Source organism: Sceloporus occidentalis, unplaced genomic scaffold (genome assembly GCF_023333645.1).
Source record: "Sceloporus occidentalis isolate IW3139 unplaced genomic scaffold, rSceOcc1.0.p SCAF_247, whole genome shotgun sequence".
NCBI classification, from domain to species: domain Eukaryota; kingdom Metazoa; phylum Chordata; class Lepidosauria; order Squamata; family Phrynosomatidae; genus Sceloporus; species Sceloporus occidentalis.
Window position 1 is genome coordinate 681,705 of NW_028317227.1, and position 16,142 is coordinate 697,846.

General features: G+C 39.5%; 2 protein-coding genes across 2 annotated transcripts; one reads left to right on the plus strand and one right to left on the minus strand.

The window, feature by feature from the left end:
* Positions 1 to 1,105: 1,105 nt before the first annotated feature.
* On the minus strand, positions 1,106 to 9,819 carry LOC149276101 (small ribosomal subunit protein eS4). Its single transcript, XM_089503909.1, has 8 exons — positions 9,803 to 9,819; positions 6,731 to 6,791; positions 5,855 to 5,932; positions 5,433 to 5,613; positions 3,316 to 3,413; positions 2,018 to 2,189; positions 1,634 to 1,791; positions 1,106 to 1,232 (listed from the first exon to the last, which is right to left on the minus strand). The coding sequence occupies exons 1-8, from the start codon at positions 9,817 to 9,819 to the stop codon at positions 1,131 to 1,133; spliced, it is 867 nt and encodes a 288-aa protein (XP_089360035.1). The 3' UTR covers positions 1,106 to 1,130.
* A 314-nt stretch (positions 9,820 to 10,133) lies between these two features.
* LOC149276102 (bone morphogenetic protein 15-like) lies at positions 10,134 to 14,757 on the plus strand. Its single transcript, XM_089503910.1, has 3 exons — positions 10,134 to 10,140; positions 10,249 to 10,497; positions 13,943 to 14,757. Exons 1-3 carry the CDS (start codon positions 10,134 to 10,136, stop codon positions 14,755 to 14,757), a joined length of 1,071 nt encoding a protein of 356 aa, XP_089360036.1.
* Positions 14,758 to 16,142: the final 1,385 nt, after the last annotated feature.

Below are 16,142 nucleotides of genomic sequence, written 5' to 3' on the forward strand. Positions count from 1 at the left end.
TAAAAGGTCACCATTCAGGAGTGTGTCAAATGCTACATTTTACAGATTCCTGCTTCTAAAATCTGTACACAGAAACCCCACCTCGTGCAGAACATTGGGGTAGTTAACTTCTTGTTTATTCCTCAAGGGTTGGCCTACTGACACCACACCATTTGGTAGAAGCAGAACAAACTTACCTATAAATGTAACTTTAGTAATGCAAGAGGGTTCTTTCTGCAATTTGTGCACACCCCAAATAGAAAAATATGTTCCATGGCAAGTCTTGTTGGTTTAGTTAGTTATAGTTAATACTTGAGAGGGGCCCCCGACGCCAAGAATAAAGATTGTTCCATTTCCTGATCTGAAAGGCTAAGAGCTGAGATTCGAGTCCCACAGGAAGTTATGTGAATCAGTACACCAGTTTCCACTTTTCAGGACTAAACACTAATATATTTAACACCATCAGCCTGTACAGAAATAACCCTGTGAAAACCAGTTTCATGGTATGAAAGTATGGGGAGCCCATTTGGCATGACTCCAAAACTTTTAATGCTTCGTAAAATACAGTGTTAGTGTTATCTTGAAACAGTATGCATACTTCATGAACACTCAGTGCTCCCATTTAAGTCACCAAAGCAGGCAACTTCATGTACAGCAGCAAACAACCAGTGCTCAGAAAGAAAGGCAGCTGCAACATCATGAGTAAAAATTCTAACACTGAGCGTGCGCAAGTATACCGATAAATGCTTCCTGCTTTAGGCTGAGACAGCTGGGAAGGCATTAAACTAGTCATTTTCTAACTAGAATGTTGTCAAATTGGCATGCAATAAAAAAGCAAAGCAATGGAATCAATGCAAAACAGACTCCAATAAGCACTTGATATGAATATGGCTGGGGTGTTCCTTTAAGCAGGGTTAGTCAGCCATGGCGGGCTTGAGCCCAATTCATTAGACTTCAAGTAAAGCATATTGGTTCTAACACCACTGGCTTGCTTCTAAGCACCAACTCAAACACTTATTTCTAAATACCAATTAAACTCCAGTGTAGACATTTTCTTTGCCCACTGTTCAGTAATGAGTACACAATACAAATTCAGACGTCAAATATTTACTGGACAAGAGATTTATTTTGTAAAGAATGGGGAGATGTGTTTAACCACTGGTTTGCTTGGCTGCCAGCCTCTTGTCTCTCTCTTCGGCAATGGTTAGGCGGATACCCTTTCCACGGGGCAAGGAAATCCAGGGCTTGTTTCCCTGCAGGAGGAACCAAAATAGTGTTTAATAGTCATGCTGTGTTGCTTTGTCTCCTCACTTTAGCATAGCATGTCGCTGAATCCTGGGTTTCTCCTAAATAGAATACTATGACCCACTTCCTGTTACTATCTTAGCCCGCTGAAAGGTAGTTATGGTGCAGATCAGTCAAGAGCACTTACCATAAACTATTCCATAGATCAATTCATAAAGTTAGACTACTGCGAGCCTACTTTCTGGGTACCCCAATATAAAATCTCAGCTAAAACGATACATTTGCAAAATGGGCGACAACGGTGAAACGTTGCTCTCAACACTGATATCTACAGATTACCACGCATTAGAAAAATTTTTGAAATTTATGAAAGACTATTTAAAAAAACAAAAAACCCCTAACAACTCACTTTGCCGATGACGAAAATGTTGGACAGCCTAGTGGCAAAGGTGTTTCCGTTGGCATCTTTCACATGGACCACATCAAAAGAGCCAGGGTGTCTCTCTCTGTTGGTGATAACACCAATACGACCCAAGTTGGCACCTCCAGTCACCATGCAGAGGTTACCTGTGGGGGGGGAAACAAAAAAAAAAAAAAAAAAAAAAAAGCTTTACAGAGTGCTGAATACCAACCCAACGCACAGTACTTAAAAGTACACAAGGGGTTAAGTTTTAAACATGTCGGTTTATAGAGTACTTATTAGGCTTGTTAACAGTTCTAAATAAGCTAAAACAAAGTATCTTGTTCAGTTAAGTTTGAAAAATGTGGTAAACTAAACCAGCCTCATACTCACCGGTATCAAACTTAATGAAGTCTGTGATCTTTCCAGTTTCAAGGTCAATCTGGACAGTATCATTGACTTTGATCAGCGGGTCTGGATAACGGATGGTACGGGCATCATGTGTTACCAAGTGAGGGATGCCTTTAGTTCCCACCCAGGTCTTCCTTACTTTGCACAGCTTGTACTAGAAAACAATTCAAACGAAATGTCATACCATTCAGGCACTACATTGATGCTCCAAACCACAAACTTAAATGTATGTTTACAAGCTCTTCAGTTATCCCAGAAACAAAGCCTACTTAAATATGCTCCCTGCATATGCATTGTAGCTCACCTACAATAGTCCTTAAGTGGCAAGATAATCACACTTTATGAATGCCATAATAATGCTAAAAAGACTCACAGTAGAAGAGGCATGTGCAAATTGGGCACCATTTCGCACCTCTACTATTGTGGTTGAGCGATACGGGAGTAGTGATCCACAAATGTTCTTTATATTTGAAATATACTTCATATTGTTTTTATGGGGAAGGCATGCTAATGTTCTGTGATAACAGCATTTGTTGCTACAGTACCAAGCTCTTATAAAAGGGAGCAGATCAACCTTTAACTGGACTATGTTTTAAATGATTGCTCAGTGGAGGGAACATAATGGTACCCAAGTACACAGTTCTACAACATACAGTAGCTGGCACACTACATGTTAAAATAAAAACTCCTATCACCTCCAGTGGAAAAGTCTTTGATAATGTGGGTTCAGGTCGAATACCTATATAAAATAACGCTAAGCCTACCTAGAACATATAACTGAACAGGCTATATTTTTAATACAATACTAAGTTACATGAGTTCAAACTTTTCGGTTCTTGAGCCATGCAGGCGTGATCTTAAGTCACGCAGCTTCACAAAAACAGAAGGGCAAAGCTGAAGAGTTTTGGTGTGTGAATTTCCACAGCATTTTAGTGACATTTTTACATAAGTTAAGTGTTGCAAAGAACAGACAAAGCCTGTACACCCGCTACTGGCGAGACTATAAACATAGCTGTTGGGTTCAGAAGCTAAATAGACCAGGTACGACAGTTTCTTTTGCCCAAGGAAACTTGGTGGATTTAACTTTAGTTCTTGGGAGAATAGCTGTACAAAAATAATAAAACAAAATGATCTAATTTTTAACCAGCTGAAACACTAATCAAACTAAAAAGTCAACATCTACCCTTCCTAATGACATTGTGTAACAATGTTTCTCCTTGGTATCAACTTATCGCTTTTAGCCAGGTTTGGCTTAACTACTTAAAACATCTAAAGCTTACCTTAGCCTCTTCAGCTGTGATTCTGTGCACTGCAAATCGGCCTTTGGTATCATACACCAGACGAAAGTGTTCACCAGTCTTGTCGATGCTGATGACATCTGTGGAATGATTGTGTGGTCAATTACTATACATTAAACTTAAAATGGGTAGTTACAAGGGCAAATTTAGTACCCCATTCTAAAACCTTTAGTTTGGTGTTACGCATGGACATATCCAGATTAACCAGCCATTTTAATTAAGTTAGTTTTTATAAGGCGGCAAGAGACTTAAGACTGCATATGCTCTAAGAAACCATTTAAAGCTGGAGCATTTATACTTTAAATGAATGTACATACAGGCTGACTAGATGTGCCAAATGGTTATAACCTGCTGTTAAACCATGTTACACATGAATATCCCATTGCAATGAGTGCAGCCTACACGAAGAAAAATATTGGTGCACAGTAAAGAATGATGTTACACCAGAATGTAAAGCAAAAGTTAACACATTTGTAACAAAACTATCTTGAGAAGGCTTTCAAGTTCCTAAGGCAACAACCAAACTGTGCCTGGATTTATGCCACAAAGGCTACTCCTATGAGAAATTCTGCTGCACAGAACATAGTTTTATTTTACTTTGTGCTTATTTTTATCTACAACCTGGAAGGCTGCTATTGTTGACAATTTCTCTCACTGAGCTGATCTATTATGAAAATGCTACCTAGTGCTGCTTGTACTATGGAAGGTGCAGCTAAAGACACTATGCAAAAATTGGAACTTTAAGAACTCTGAATGCTTTTATACGATACTAGTAAGCAGATTTTCACCTTATGGGCAAAAATAAGAGGTACATTTATGAAATGTTTGCAGTATAGGTGGAATGATGCCTTTAGAACAGTGTTGAGTGCTCCCATAGAAGAATTATGTTTTGCTTCTAAATGTACTGTTGCTTTTCAAAAGCTTTTCTATTAAGAGCTTCAGTCTTCAGATAAAAAAAAAACCTTGCAGTCCTATCAACTTCCTATTTTCTAGGATACTTGTGTTTACAGCACTTGGATACAATGCAGCCCTGCATCTTACAGCTTCTAAACACTATAGTACTTACATTAACCCCTTCAATCCCCTATAGACTTACCGGGACGTCCAAAAAACGCCCACAAAGAAACCTCTGGACGTCCTGGTACGTCCAGCCCTTCATGCAGCGTCAGGGACACATCCCTGCCGCTGCACGGGAGACCAGGCTGTCGTTTGACAGCCTGGACTCCCCCCTGGCAGCAGAAGCCGGCATCGCCGGCTTTCTGCTGCCCGATCTCCCGTAACAGCTTCCGGCATGAAAGCCGTTTTTTTTCTTAATTTTTTTACATTTTCCCTTCCGGGTTACGTAAAAAAAAAAAAAAAGTAAAAAAAGAAAAAAAAAAAAAAACACCTTACTTCCCATTGCCCTAGCACAACATCTAGCCAGTATAACCCTTCTGCCCCCTTTCACAACCCCCAAACCCGTTAAGCCATAGGCATAAAAATTATACACCTTATAGTATGCTCCCTGGTGCTGGGAAAGTCTATATAAATTAGGTATTTCTGAAACAGGACACCTGAATTGATAAACTTGGAGGGGATTTTCCATCACTTTACCTGATTTTGTGAGGATTCAGAGGGAAAATGTAAAAAAAATAGTTTAATTTTCTAATCTTCGCTAGTTTTTACTAAATTTCTCATTCTAAAATTTTCAGCTAATCATCCAACTATGGTATCAAACGAAAGCTCTATCTATCTCTCCTTGAAAAAACAATATATAGTTTATATGGGTACACTATTCACAGGAAAAGAGAATAATCGCTAAACCAACATACCCCAAAAATGGCAAAATTGCTCTGGGCTTTGAGGTACCAAAAACCCCTGGGATTGAAGGGGTTAAGGAGAGGAGTTGAAAAGCTCACAACAGAAACAAAAAGCATAAGATAAAGTAACACTTGCCAGGAAAACTAAGGAAAGTGGGCACCCCCCCCCCAAAGGAATGTATAGCAATGCAGAGATGTGCTCTCTGAATTACATGGAGAACAATAAGTATAACAATCTTAGACGGCATCTTCCGCCTATCACAAATGTAGCATCCGCTCTTCCAGCAATTAACTACTCACCCATGAATCCTGCTGGGTATGTGATATCTGTGCGGACCTTGCCATCAATCTTAATGAAGCGCTGCATGCATATCTTCTTTACCTCATCCCCTGTCAAAGCATACTTCAATCTATTCCTTAGAAAGATGATCAGGGGCAGACACTCGCGAAGTTTGTGGGGACCGGTAGATGGACGTGGCGCCTGTAAAGAGAAGTTTATTAATATGAAGATACAGATAACATATGGGCAATTCAGTATTGTACATAAGATGATATTTATGGAACAAGGCCGCATGCAATTGTATAAACAGCCGGATAATAACAGCTTGAAGCCACATTCATTTTACACTTACAAGACTTGATTTCATTGCAATGACAGCATTACAAGAACTTAGCAAGATATAGAATGCATACATAGGTGCAATCAATATTTAGATACTCACAAAGACTCCAGTGAGCTTATCTAGCATCCAGTGCTTGGGTGCTGCAACGCGCTTTAAATGCTTCTTGGGTCCGCGAGCCTAGAGAGAGAAAAAAAAAAATTGCACCCTTAGATAAAAAAATATCTTGCACATGCCAGTTACTTAAGAAAATGTAGCATCCAAGGTATAAACTACTATTCCCATCCTACTTAAACTTTACTCTCCATACAGTAAATGGCTTTATATTCTATATCCAAAGATGAATCTAAGGTCAAACTGAACAGCACTGGGCTTTTATGGGGGCTAGAGAGTTCTGTTTTAGTTTGCCATATTTATAAAGAACTATGAACACCGCCAGCAACATGGTCATGGAATAACCCACCTCGCACAGATATATTAGGCCCCTACACAAATGTTTAAATAGTATCGCCCATACACGAAAGGTCTTTCACGCGGCACACGAAACACATGACTACTTAACACAAATCGCACTAAATAAAGGCGTAAAGAATAAGGAAACGCATCTTAACACACATGTAACCAACAAGTAACGCAAGCAGTAATTAGAGGCAAACTATAAACCACAAAGTGCTTTTATTTCGCAAAACCCCACATTAATACATAATCTGCCGTCTCGCTCAATAACCAGCACGAAAGTTTGTAGCATCCATTGCCCGGCCACTACGAGGGACCCAAATGCACTCGCGGCCTACTGGTCCCTCGTACCGATCTCTTCCCGGTTAAACCCCTCCATTATGGATAATCCCTCAATACTGTTCAAACACAGACGCCCGAGTCCCGTACTCCATAACTATATGATAGTAAGGGCCTAACAACACAATATCAACGAAGATGGTGATAGATTAAGTTCAGAGAAAAGCAGAGAACAAGTCTCACCATGGCTGCGTCTGCAATGGAAAGGACCTCCTCCTTCCGGAACCGCCGAGTTAACAGTGCGCTGCAAACGGAAAGCAAGAAGGGACTTACTTAAACCGTGTGTTCTGTATTAGTGTGCTGCACTCTGCTGGAAGGTAGGTAGTATTGCATGTTTCGTGCTCGGAAATCGATTTCTAGATATATTTTATAGCACAAGGTCATGTTGTATTTCACATTAATGTCCACCCGCTGTTCCTCTTTGTTGTTGTCTGTTTTTATATCCACAGAACTATTTTGGCAAGTAGACACAACAGCGAAAAGTCCTTATGTACCAAACAGTCTTTAGTCTGTTGTTGTTGTTAATATGTGTGTTATTCTTTACATAAATCGTTTTACAAGGCAGGGTGGCAAAAGGTAGGGAAACGTTTACAGAACACTCAAGGAGAATTAGTAACAACAGAAAAGCTATATATCACATACTCTTCCCTACATTTTGCCATCCTGCCCGTTTCATATAATTAGCAAACCTCCAAAGTGCCCCTCTTTAGGAAGGACATTGACTCTTTTAGGGGTGAGCCTAGGAATAGTTGCACCTGCATGCAGCATTTCTTCATCTTCACCTAGTAACTAAAACACACTTACATACTAACATGCAAACTAGATGTAACACCTTACACATAGCTACACATGCTATCTCCTGCCTCTCCATCCAGGCCCACCCTGACCCTCTAGAACCATAGTCTAACACACATGCTAAGATCATATGCTCACATACACATTCATGCTAACACCATACATTAACATATACTGTAATACCATACGGTAATATACCAAAGCTAATACCATATACACTCTACCATGTGTACATACTCATGCTAGCACCCACATTAGCACACCCCTGTGAGGTGTGACGTGTAGGGTAGCAAGGTGTGATTGATAGATTGGGGTATGATGAACTGATTTTAATGTAAGTGTTTATGTGTAAGTATGTGTGCAAATATAAGTGTTATAGAGAGTGCTGGTGTATTAATTACTGGGGGGCAGTACCTGCCTCCAAGCCAGAAGGTGTTTACATGAATTAATAAAGAAATAAAAGTTTCTTACAAGAATATCGTGAAGAATAATGTGATCACTGTTTTGTTCCACTGAATAAAATTTAACTTTTTCATCTAAATTTTTTTGCAGTAGCTAATGTTTTGATTCCATTACGTGTAATGTATTTAATTTATTGGGGCCTTTTAACACTTTTGCTTTCTGGCATCTTAATACAAATAGCATGATAAAAAGAATGTTTTTTATAGTTATTTGTATGGCAAATAGTGTGACTCGGGTATGTTTAAGGGGTGCGTGTGGGTATAAGAGCCGTGAGATAAACTATATGGGGCTGGTCTCCAAATGTTTCCAGGGCTGCTTTTCATTCCCAGTCCGGCCCTGTCTATCTGCCCCAGCCAGGAAGAGCGAGAGGACTTTAGGTCTCCTTTTTCTGCTGCTGCCGAGTACATTATGTGCCCATATTTGCTTTTTTTTTTTATAAAGTGTCTGCCTTCAGTGGTGGATAAGCCATTAGGTACACTAGGCATGTGCCTAGGGGCCCTCAAGTAGTTGGGTCCTTGGCATGCTAATGCATAATCTGTCAGCAGTAACTGCACAGTGCATGCTACAGTACCTGGACAACCAATACTTAGCATGGCTATTTTTTATTTTATTAAACAAAGGCTGTTGTCTCAGTCGCACAAGAAGAGGAGTACCTATACATGTAAGATTAGTAAGGACTGTCATTTATGTGACTCTGAGGCTATTGAAGCTATTTGTGCAATCAAGTAAGGGATTTGGAAGAACAGCATATTTTCATACCGTCCAGAATTTGGATGCAAACAGGAGGTGCCTGTATAGGGCTATCACTATTTGTGCAGCTTTTAGAAGACGAATAATGCATTTTTTACAGCACAATTCAACATCTAAACAAACTTCTGCTATTTTTACACACATTGTTAAGACTAGATTTGTAGAATGCTTTAATACACGTTATACCCATGCCCAGCACACGTTGTAAGGTCCCAGAAAAGAGGGACATGGGATTTGAGTCTCAAGGAATGATGCTCAGAAACAGGATACAATTACAATTTAATTTGTAAACACATTTCTGATATCTCTATACATGTTATTGTGGGGTTTAGAAAACTGACACCTATCATACTCAAGCACTCCTAGAGAGGAATAGCAAGGAGAAAAGAGGGACAAAGGATTTGAAGAAAGGGGTTTCCATCCTAAACTGGGAAAGTTGAGAAGTGTGCACTAATAGGGGACAGAACATTGGTAAATATGCACACACTGTATCCAGGTATCCAGGTTTTGTATAATCAAAGCAGCAGTTATGCATGCCTCTTGGTGCGGGACAGTCACAATTTTGCCACTCTATCCCGCTGCAGGATATGACTTTTCAGGACCAAATCCCATGGTCCTGATTTCATCCAGTGGTGTCTGGGGCACTAAATAATGCGTACTGGGCTTGCACAGATTAAATGACCCTCTACCTCCCAAACCCCTCCCCCTACATCCTGATTCGCCGGGGTTGAAGTTGGGCGGTATGGTTGTATAGTTATGGTTATTGAAGTCAAGGAGTTTAAAACCACAGTTGTTCATCCAACTCTGCCTTTAGTAAATAGACCCCTTGGATTAGTATAACCTTTCCATAAATGAGTCACGAAGGATTGTGTTTATTATAAATAATACATCTGAAACAGGAAATTTTATTAACAATTATTGCAAACATTATCAAATAATTACACTTGTGGTTGCTACAACTGGGGTTATGAACTCAAGCTTGTTTCTGGAAATTCAGGATAGTTGGCAGGCATTTTCACCTTAGGATTTTGATGAGTAAAACATTAAGCTGGGTTTGTCTTTGCATCCTACTTGGTAAGCATTTCAAAATAATTCTTCTGAAAAACATCTATGTAAATTACTTTACATTACTGGGTCTTACAAGGGTAACAGGTGTGTTAACAGTACTACAGTGTAAGAAGTTGCTTTATATACGTGCATCTAAACGTCTTCCAATTTAGCTACAAGAGGCTCCTTTAAATTTCTTACCAGAAAATCTGCCTCATCCTATATAAGAGGAAGCAGCAACTACTTCCTGCTTCTATAGCTGTCCTCAAAACTGAAATTAGTGACTTGTTTGCAAAGTGAATATTTTAGAACCTACCTACCTACCTACATAAACAATCTTTTTTTCCCCTCTTAGATGTAATAGCTTTCTGTAACCGGTTTTCTTCTATTAGAGTGTATGTGAGTATTGGTGAAGTACTCCTCCCATTATAATGAGAGCACCTGACTGAGAAGATGTTAATGATGCTGGCTGGATTTCGCACTACCTTCCATGGCTCTTTCCCATCTTGTTTGCTTTTTACCCCTCCGTGAAATGACCTGTTAGTGGCCTCTACTATATAGGACTAGTTGGGTGACTGTAGCCAAGATGCCAGGGCTTCCCCAACACTTACTGTTTCTCTGTCTGTTTATTGGCCTTTTCCCCCCAGCCATTGGAGGGAATGGTTTGAGGGCACTGGCAAGGTCCAGTTCTTTGCCACTAATTCGGACGCTGATGGAACATGGGCCACAGGTACCACATGTGGCTGCCAAACGGGACTTTAACGTGCAGCACCTGCGTTTCATGCTGGAGCTGTATAGGAAATCTGCAGATAGTGATGGCAGACCAAAGAATGGCCGGCAACCAGGAGTTGCAGTGAGGCTGGTAAGGCCTGTAAACCAGTCATCCTTTATTGCAGGTGAGTAGTTTAATTACCAGTCATATTTGTAATGATGTGGCAACCTCCAGTTTCAGTGTGACAGAATAATCTGGGTTCTAAAGCGGGATGCTTGGCATGTATATGTGTGTGCGTGTATACCAGTGTATGTCACAGGATGTCATTGGTGCATTAAGGGAAATGCCTGCCACAATGTATGTTGCATCTGTGCGTGTAACTTATGGGTATTTAAACCTCTAAAAGGAAAGTCTCAACAAAAAATGCATTTTCACCTACTTTGCGCACTTTAATTTTTTTTTACCAGTGTACCTGTCTGCATTTTGCACCAGTTTTTTTTTTTTTTTTTACTGCTTTTAGTGACTTTCTAGCAGAAAAGAGTTTCCAGTGAAGTCAGTGTTTCTTGACCATGAGTGCAGGGGTTCTTAGAAAACCGTGTAAAAGTGTTAAGGGTGACAGTCTGCTGTCACATGCATCACGATCTGCATTTGATGGCTGGAGAGTCCTACAAGAGAATACAAAACAGACCCTAGAGCCAATGTTTGGTACCAGAGTGCCCCAACATTTACATCATAGAGAACCATATGCAAGCACTCAAAACATCCCAGGTTCATAGAGCATGCCCTATGATTGCATTCTAGTTTTTTTTCTTATTCCTTTTGAAATGATGTTTTATAGGGAAAGTGCCAAGAGAGGGTTAGGTACAATTCTGTAGGAGCTCTACTCCATTGGCACTTGCAAGCCACAACAAGAGGCGATGTGCCTCCTCATGAACCTGCAGGAAGATGTTTGGAGGCGAATGGGGGAGCCTAACTAAGAGAGAAAATTGGTTGCGTTAATGGGAGGGAGGCATTACACTGGAGAAATGTGTAGCAGGGAGGGCTGACAATGGGAATAGGGGGCGATTGCCCCCTGGGATGCTTAGATTTGAGGAGTTTGGGTCACGGGCAGATGTATCAGTGATTTTACCTGTATTTTTTCATATAACCACTGGGATTTCTAGCATGACAAGGTCATTAGGCAAAATTGACACTCTAATTGGACCCTTTTTGGGTTTTCTATGACGTTCTTGTGACCCAAAAGTTGTAAAATTCAGTCCATCAAATGATTTTTAGACTCCTTTAGTGGCAATTGGCTCTTGACCTAAAGATGTGTGGCTTTTTAAAAATATTTAATAAATGTGTGTCATAGTTCATGTTCTCCTTCATTGTTGAATGCGAGTCTGCTGTGTGTGGTGTATATAAACCCAAAGAGAAATAAGCAGGAATCTTCTGCAAAATGAACCAGGGACTGAATGGTCCCTGGCCATCATTGCTGCTAGTCACAGCACAACACACCAGTCAGGATGCAGAAGAATATGCACTTTTAACTCATGACAAGGCAATGAAAGTAGTTTGACAGTCAGCAGCTTTAGACAAATCACATCAGACAAGCAACAATGGCGAATACACAACCGTAGTATAGGTAGACTAGACAGTGAGAATCATACAAATGGAAACAAGGCTGAAACACAATGTTACAACTTTAACCCCCTGCAAGTCAGTGTAAAATTACAGTCCCAATAATTTTCCTAAAAGGGGCTACAGACAGATGATGATGCCCGTGTTTAGAGATGCCGCTAATAGGTCAGCAATTTCTTTGGAATCACCTACTACACACACTTTGGTTTTTGAGAGAATAGTTGGTTTAAATATGTCTATTTGAAATCCCTTGTCTATATATTCATAGAGGAATAGGCTACATATGCTAAATCATTAAAGATATTTTTAACTTCTCAGGCGCTTCTAGAGATTGCTGTAAAGTCCACCAGAAAGAAACAGTTTACAGTAGTTTTTAAGTACGACGTATTCCATATTTTATGTAATTAACATGACATTGTTGGATACATCGTTGCAAAAAGGATCTGCAAAAAGGATCTACACAAAAGTGTGTTAAAATCTGGCAACATATTCCAAACACACCACCTGAAACTGCATTCCTCCCAAACCACTCATTCCCTTTTTGGTATTCTGATGCATTTCATGGCTCAAAGAGCATGTTCACGAGACTGGGGTGACTAATCAAACCTTGTTTGGGTGGTTACAAATTTCTTGGTTATGTCTTAACATCTGTCATATCCCGCTGCCTTCTGGCACCATTTCATCATGATGTAAGGGTAGTTCAAAAGATGACCACTCCTCTGAGGGTATGTTAATCAATTTTAACTACTGTTAGTGCTGTTGGAGACCTTGTGGTCCCGGTTCAACAATTCCAATGCCGAACTGGATGTCGGCTTCATGCTGGATCTTCATTAAATTATAAGTTGATAATAAAATTCAATGAAATATGAGTGCAATATATATATATAGAGATGGGAATTATATCCAAAACTCCACATTGTAGTCAATACTGTGTATTTGAGGGAGAACCTGTTGTGAATGTCGGCAAGAAATCTGACGACACCAGTTCAATGAGTTGAGTAAGCAAGAGCTTCTTTGTTCAAGTGCGCACAGGGGAGAGTCCAGTTCGCAGACTTCTCTCCCCCTCCTTAATTTTCTAACAATATATAGGCAAAGAAGCGCAAACAGTTATTTGCATATTGTCTAGCCATCTGTTGGTATATTTACTTTAATTTGCTGACACACGCGGTTTAAAAAGGTCAAGAAAAAAAAGCCCCCCCCAGACATGTGAAATCTTTACTTACAGAAGGTCAAGAAAGGGACAACTTGTCCTTTGTCGTGGTGGACTCTGATTCTTTGCAACAAGGCACTTAGAGCAAAGAAAACACACGAAAACATACCATACGTACACATTCTTCCAAGACACTAAAAAAAGATATAAGTAAACTAAGAAATGAGGTAGACAGGTGATTGTAGTGACATACCCACTAATGCCACAGCCTCTGTCAAAGTTTCACCCTCTGTTCTTGAATCAGTTATAAAATGTGGTTGTTCTATTGACCTCCAAGGGGCAAAAATATTGCCAGATTGTTGGCACTCAAAGTGATTAAAGACAGTAGTGGTGTCTGTTTACCAAGTTACTGGCATACATATTGGCAGATTCAGCAACAGGTATTTACCAAACTGAAACTAGGAGAAGTAACCATTTAAGACACAATGTTCTAATATATATCTAATATATTCCATACTGTGTTCCAATTTGAAACCAGGTTCTGCCAAATTCTGCATAAACCAATAGTAAATTGTTTTATGTTGCTGTTAAATATACTTTGCCAAATTTAACAATTTTGTAGCTAAATACATATAGAAGTATCTTTCCTGGTAAAACCTTTTCCCAGAAATAATTGCGTAAAAAAATGCATTGTTCTATATTTTTCTAGGGAACCCTTGTTGTGTGACACAAAAGCACACACATTGTCATATGAACATAGGAAGTATTTTTTTTTTATACGCCTTAATTTCACATGTCTGTTCATTTTAGTTATAGTGTGTATTAACAGTGTAACTACATTTTATTTCCTCTCTTGTAGAAGGTCACTTGCACGTACAGAATCTTTCTTTCAAACCCCAAGGTTTGGTACAAATAAAGCAGTTGGTAAAGGCTACTGTAATGCATCCTGGTGCACTTGTTTTGGGTGATGCTTGCTTCTCCTGCAAATTGGATTTTCTTGCAAATGCTGGTATCGTACTGAAGACCAGAGTTTTTCCTGGGAACCGAAAGTGGGCGGAGACAGATTTCACATCCCACCTCAAAGCTCTCATTGAAGGTCCAAGGATGCCTTTGAATTTTGAGCTGCAGCTTATATGCAGGAAAGTTAGAATGTACCCTTTTACGGCAGTCTCTCCTTCTTACATCCCATTCTTGCTCCTCTATCTTAACCAAACTTTACACAGTATAACCAGTGAAGAAAGGGTGGAAAATGAGGAGCAAGGTAATGAAGAGCCAAGCCTACTGATAAGGAAACCTCGTCAAACAGGGGCCATAGGTACTAAGCTTCCAAAGTTCTCAAACCATAGTGGACAATCAAGGAACTCATGTGTACTACGCCCATTTTGGGTCAGCTTCCACCAGCTGGGATGGGATCATTGGATCATTGCGCCCCATAGGTATAATCCTGGCTACTGCAAAGGAGACTGCCCAAGACTCCTTCACTCTGGTTATAATTCTCCCAATCATGCCATCATCCAGAACTTTATAAATCAGGTGGTTGATGGGAGCATCCCTCGCCCTTCATGTGTCCCATACTCGTATGGACCAATTAGTGTTCTTATGATTGAACCTGGAGGCAAAATTCTCTACAAAGAATATGAAAATATGATGGCGGAGTCTTGCACCTGTCGGTAGAAATGAGCAGACCTTGCTTTCACTTTTGAAAAAAATACAAGCACTTTAAAAAAAAAAAAAGTCACTTTAACTATTTAATATATTTTTGTATATTGTATGTGTGTTTACATGTGTGTTTGTGATTTACTGAATTATACTATAATTATGCAGGTTTGCCCAATATTCCTGTGAATTGTCCCTCTCCCAGCCAGAATTTAAAATAAATATTTTTTTCACTTTTTGTAATCCTTTTTAAAGTGTTTTAAGATTGTTGGAATTCAGCTTAGCTTTGACTATGTTACTGAATTTGACACTGGTGTTTTAACAAACATGTTTGTTAGACAAAAGTTGGCCATAGAAACAGCAGCTAGTAAGGGCATAAAATATTTGACCCTAACTTTATTGCCCAAGATTCCTCAAAACTCCAGTTGTAAGACAATTGAATGAAATGCAATCCTTGGAGGATAGCAGAAGCATTTAGATATTTGCATCTTCTTTGGTATACAATTGTCCCAGCATCAAAAGGCAAAAAACTAAATTTAAGAGTTTTTTTTTTTTTTCTTTTCTTTTTTTTTAAGAGATAAACCGTTGACCACTTGACCTATTACGTATGCTTGAATAGGTACTCTACCTCTACAAATTCTCAATCTCTAGCTGTAAGTTAACCCCACATAAAATATCATTAAAGAGAGAACATGAGAAAAAAATGCCTCTTGACAAGAAACAGGATTTTCCGTTCAATGTCATATAATATGAAACTAAAGTTTTGGTTTTTTTTGTTTTTTTTATGGTGAGGTGAATGCTGCAATAGAATATTAACTGAGAGAGACTAAGTGGGTGCCACAGGGTTGGGTTACAATAAAAAGAATTGCCGCTGCCCACTATAGTCACAATGGTGAACTTCCCATTTAAAGAATTAATATAAAATAAAATAACAAATTGTCAGGTCTCTACAGGATATAGGAATGCGGGAGCTGCAGGTTGACACGAAGGAAAACAAAGCCCGGTCCAGGATTCTTAAGGCATCGGTGTATCACAAATCAGTCAGATTGGTGCAGTAGCACAAGGGGTAAACTGTCTCAATATGTCAACAAAATTGCAAAATCACTACTGCAACACACAAGCCTCATTGGTTACTGTATGATTCCAGCATGGTCCAAAATATAAGCCAGACATCAGGTTCCTGACACGTTGAGTCTCTTCGTAGTTCACCAAGATGAACCGACGTGACAACAATTAGATTCCACCATGAACCACTACCAGAATTGTGATAAGGTGAACAGGTTATTGCTGTTGTCTTGGTTTCAGGTGACTATATTGGCAATGCAGCTCGAACACACAAAACAAGGTCTATGTGGAACTGTATGGACTTAATACACAGTGCTATAGGTTAGGCTGTGTAAAAT

Bases quoted from the DNA above. Each gene is read 5' to 3' on its own strand.
- LOC149276102 (XM_089503910.1), top strand. The intron at 10,498-13,942 runs GTGAGTAGTTTA...CCTCTCTTGTAG, and splicing joins CCAGTCATCCTTTATTGCAG to AAGGTCACTTGCACGTACAG.
- LOC149276101 (XM_089503909.1), bottom strand. The intron at 5,614-5,854 runs GTGAGTATCTAA...TTCTCTTTACAG, and splicing joins ATAAGCTCACTGGAGTCTTT to GCGCCACGTCCATCTACCGG. The intron at 1,233-1,633 runs GTGAGTTGTTAG...TTCCTCCTGCAG, and splicing joins ACATTTTCGTCATCGGCAAA to GGAAACAAGCCCTGGATTTC.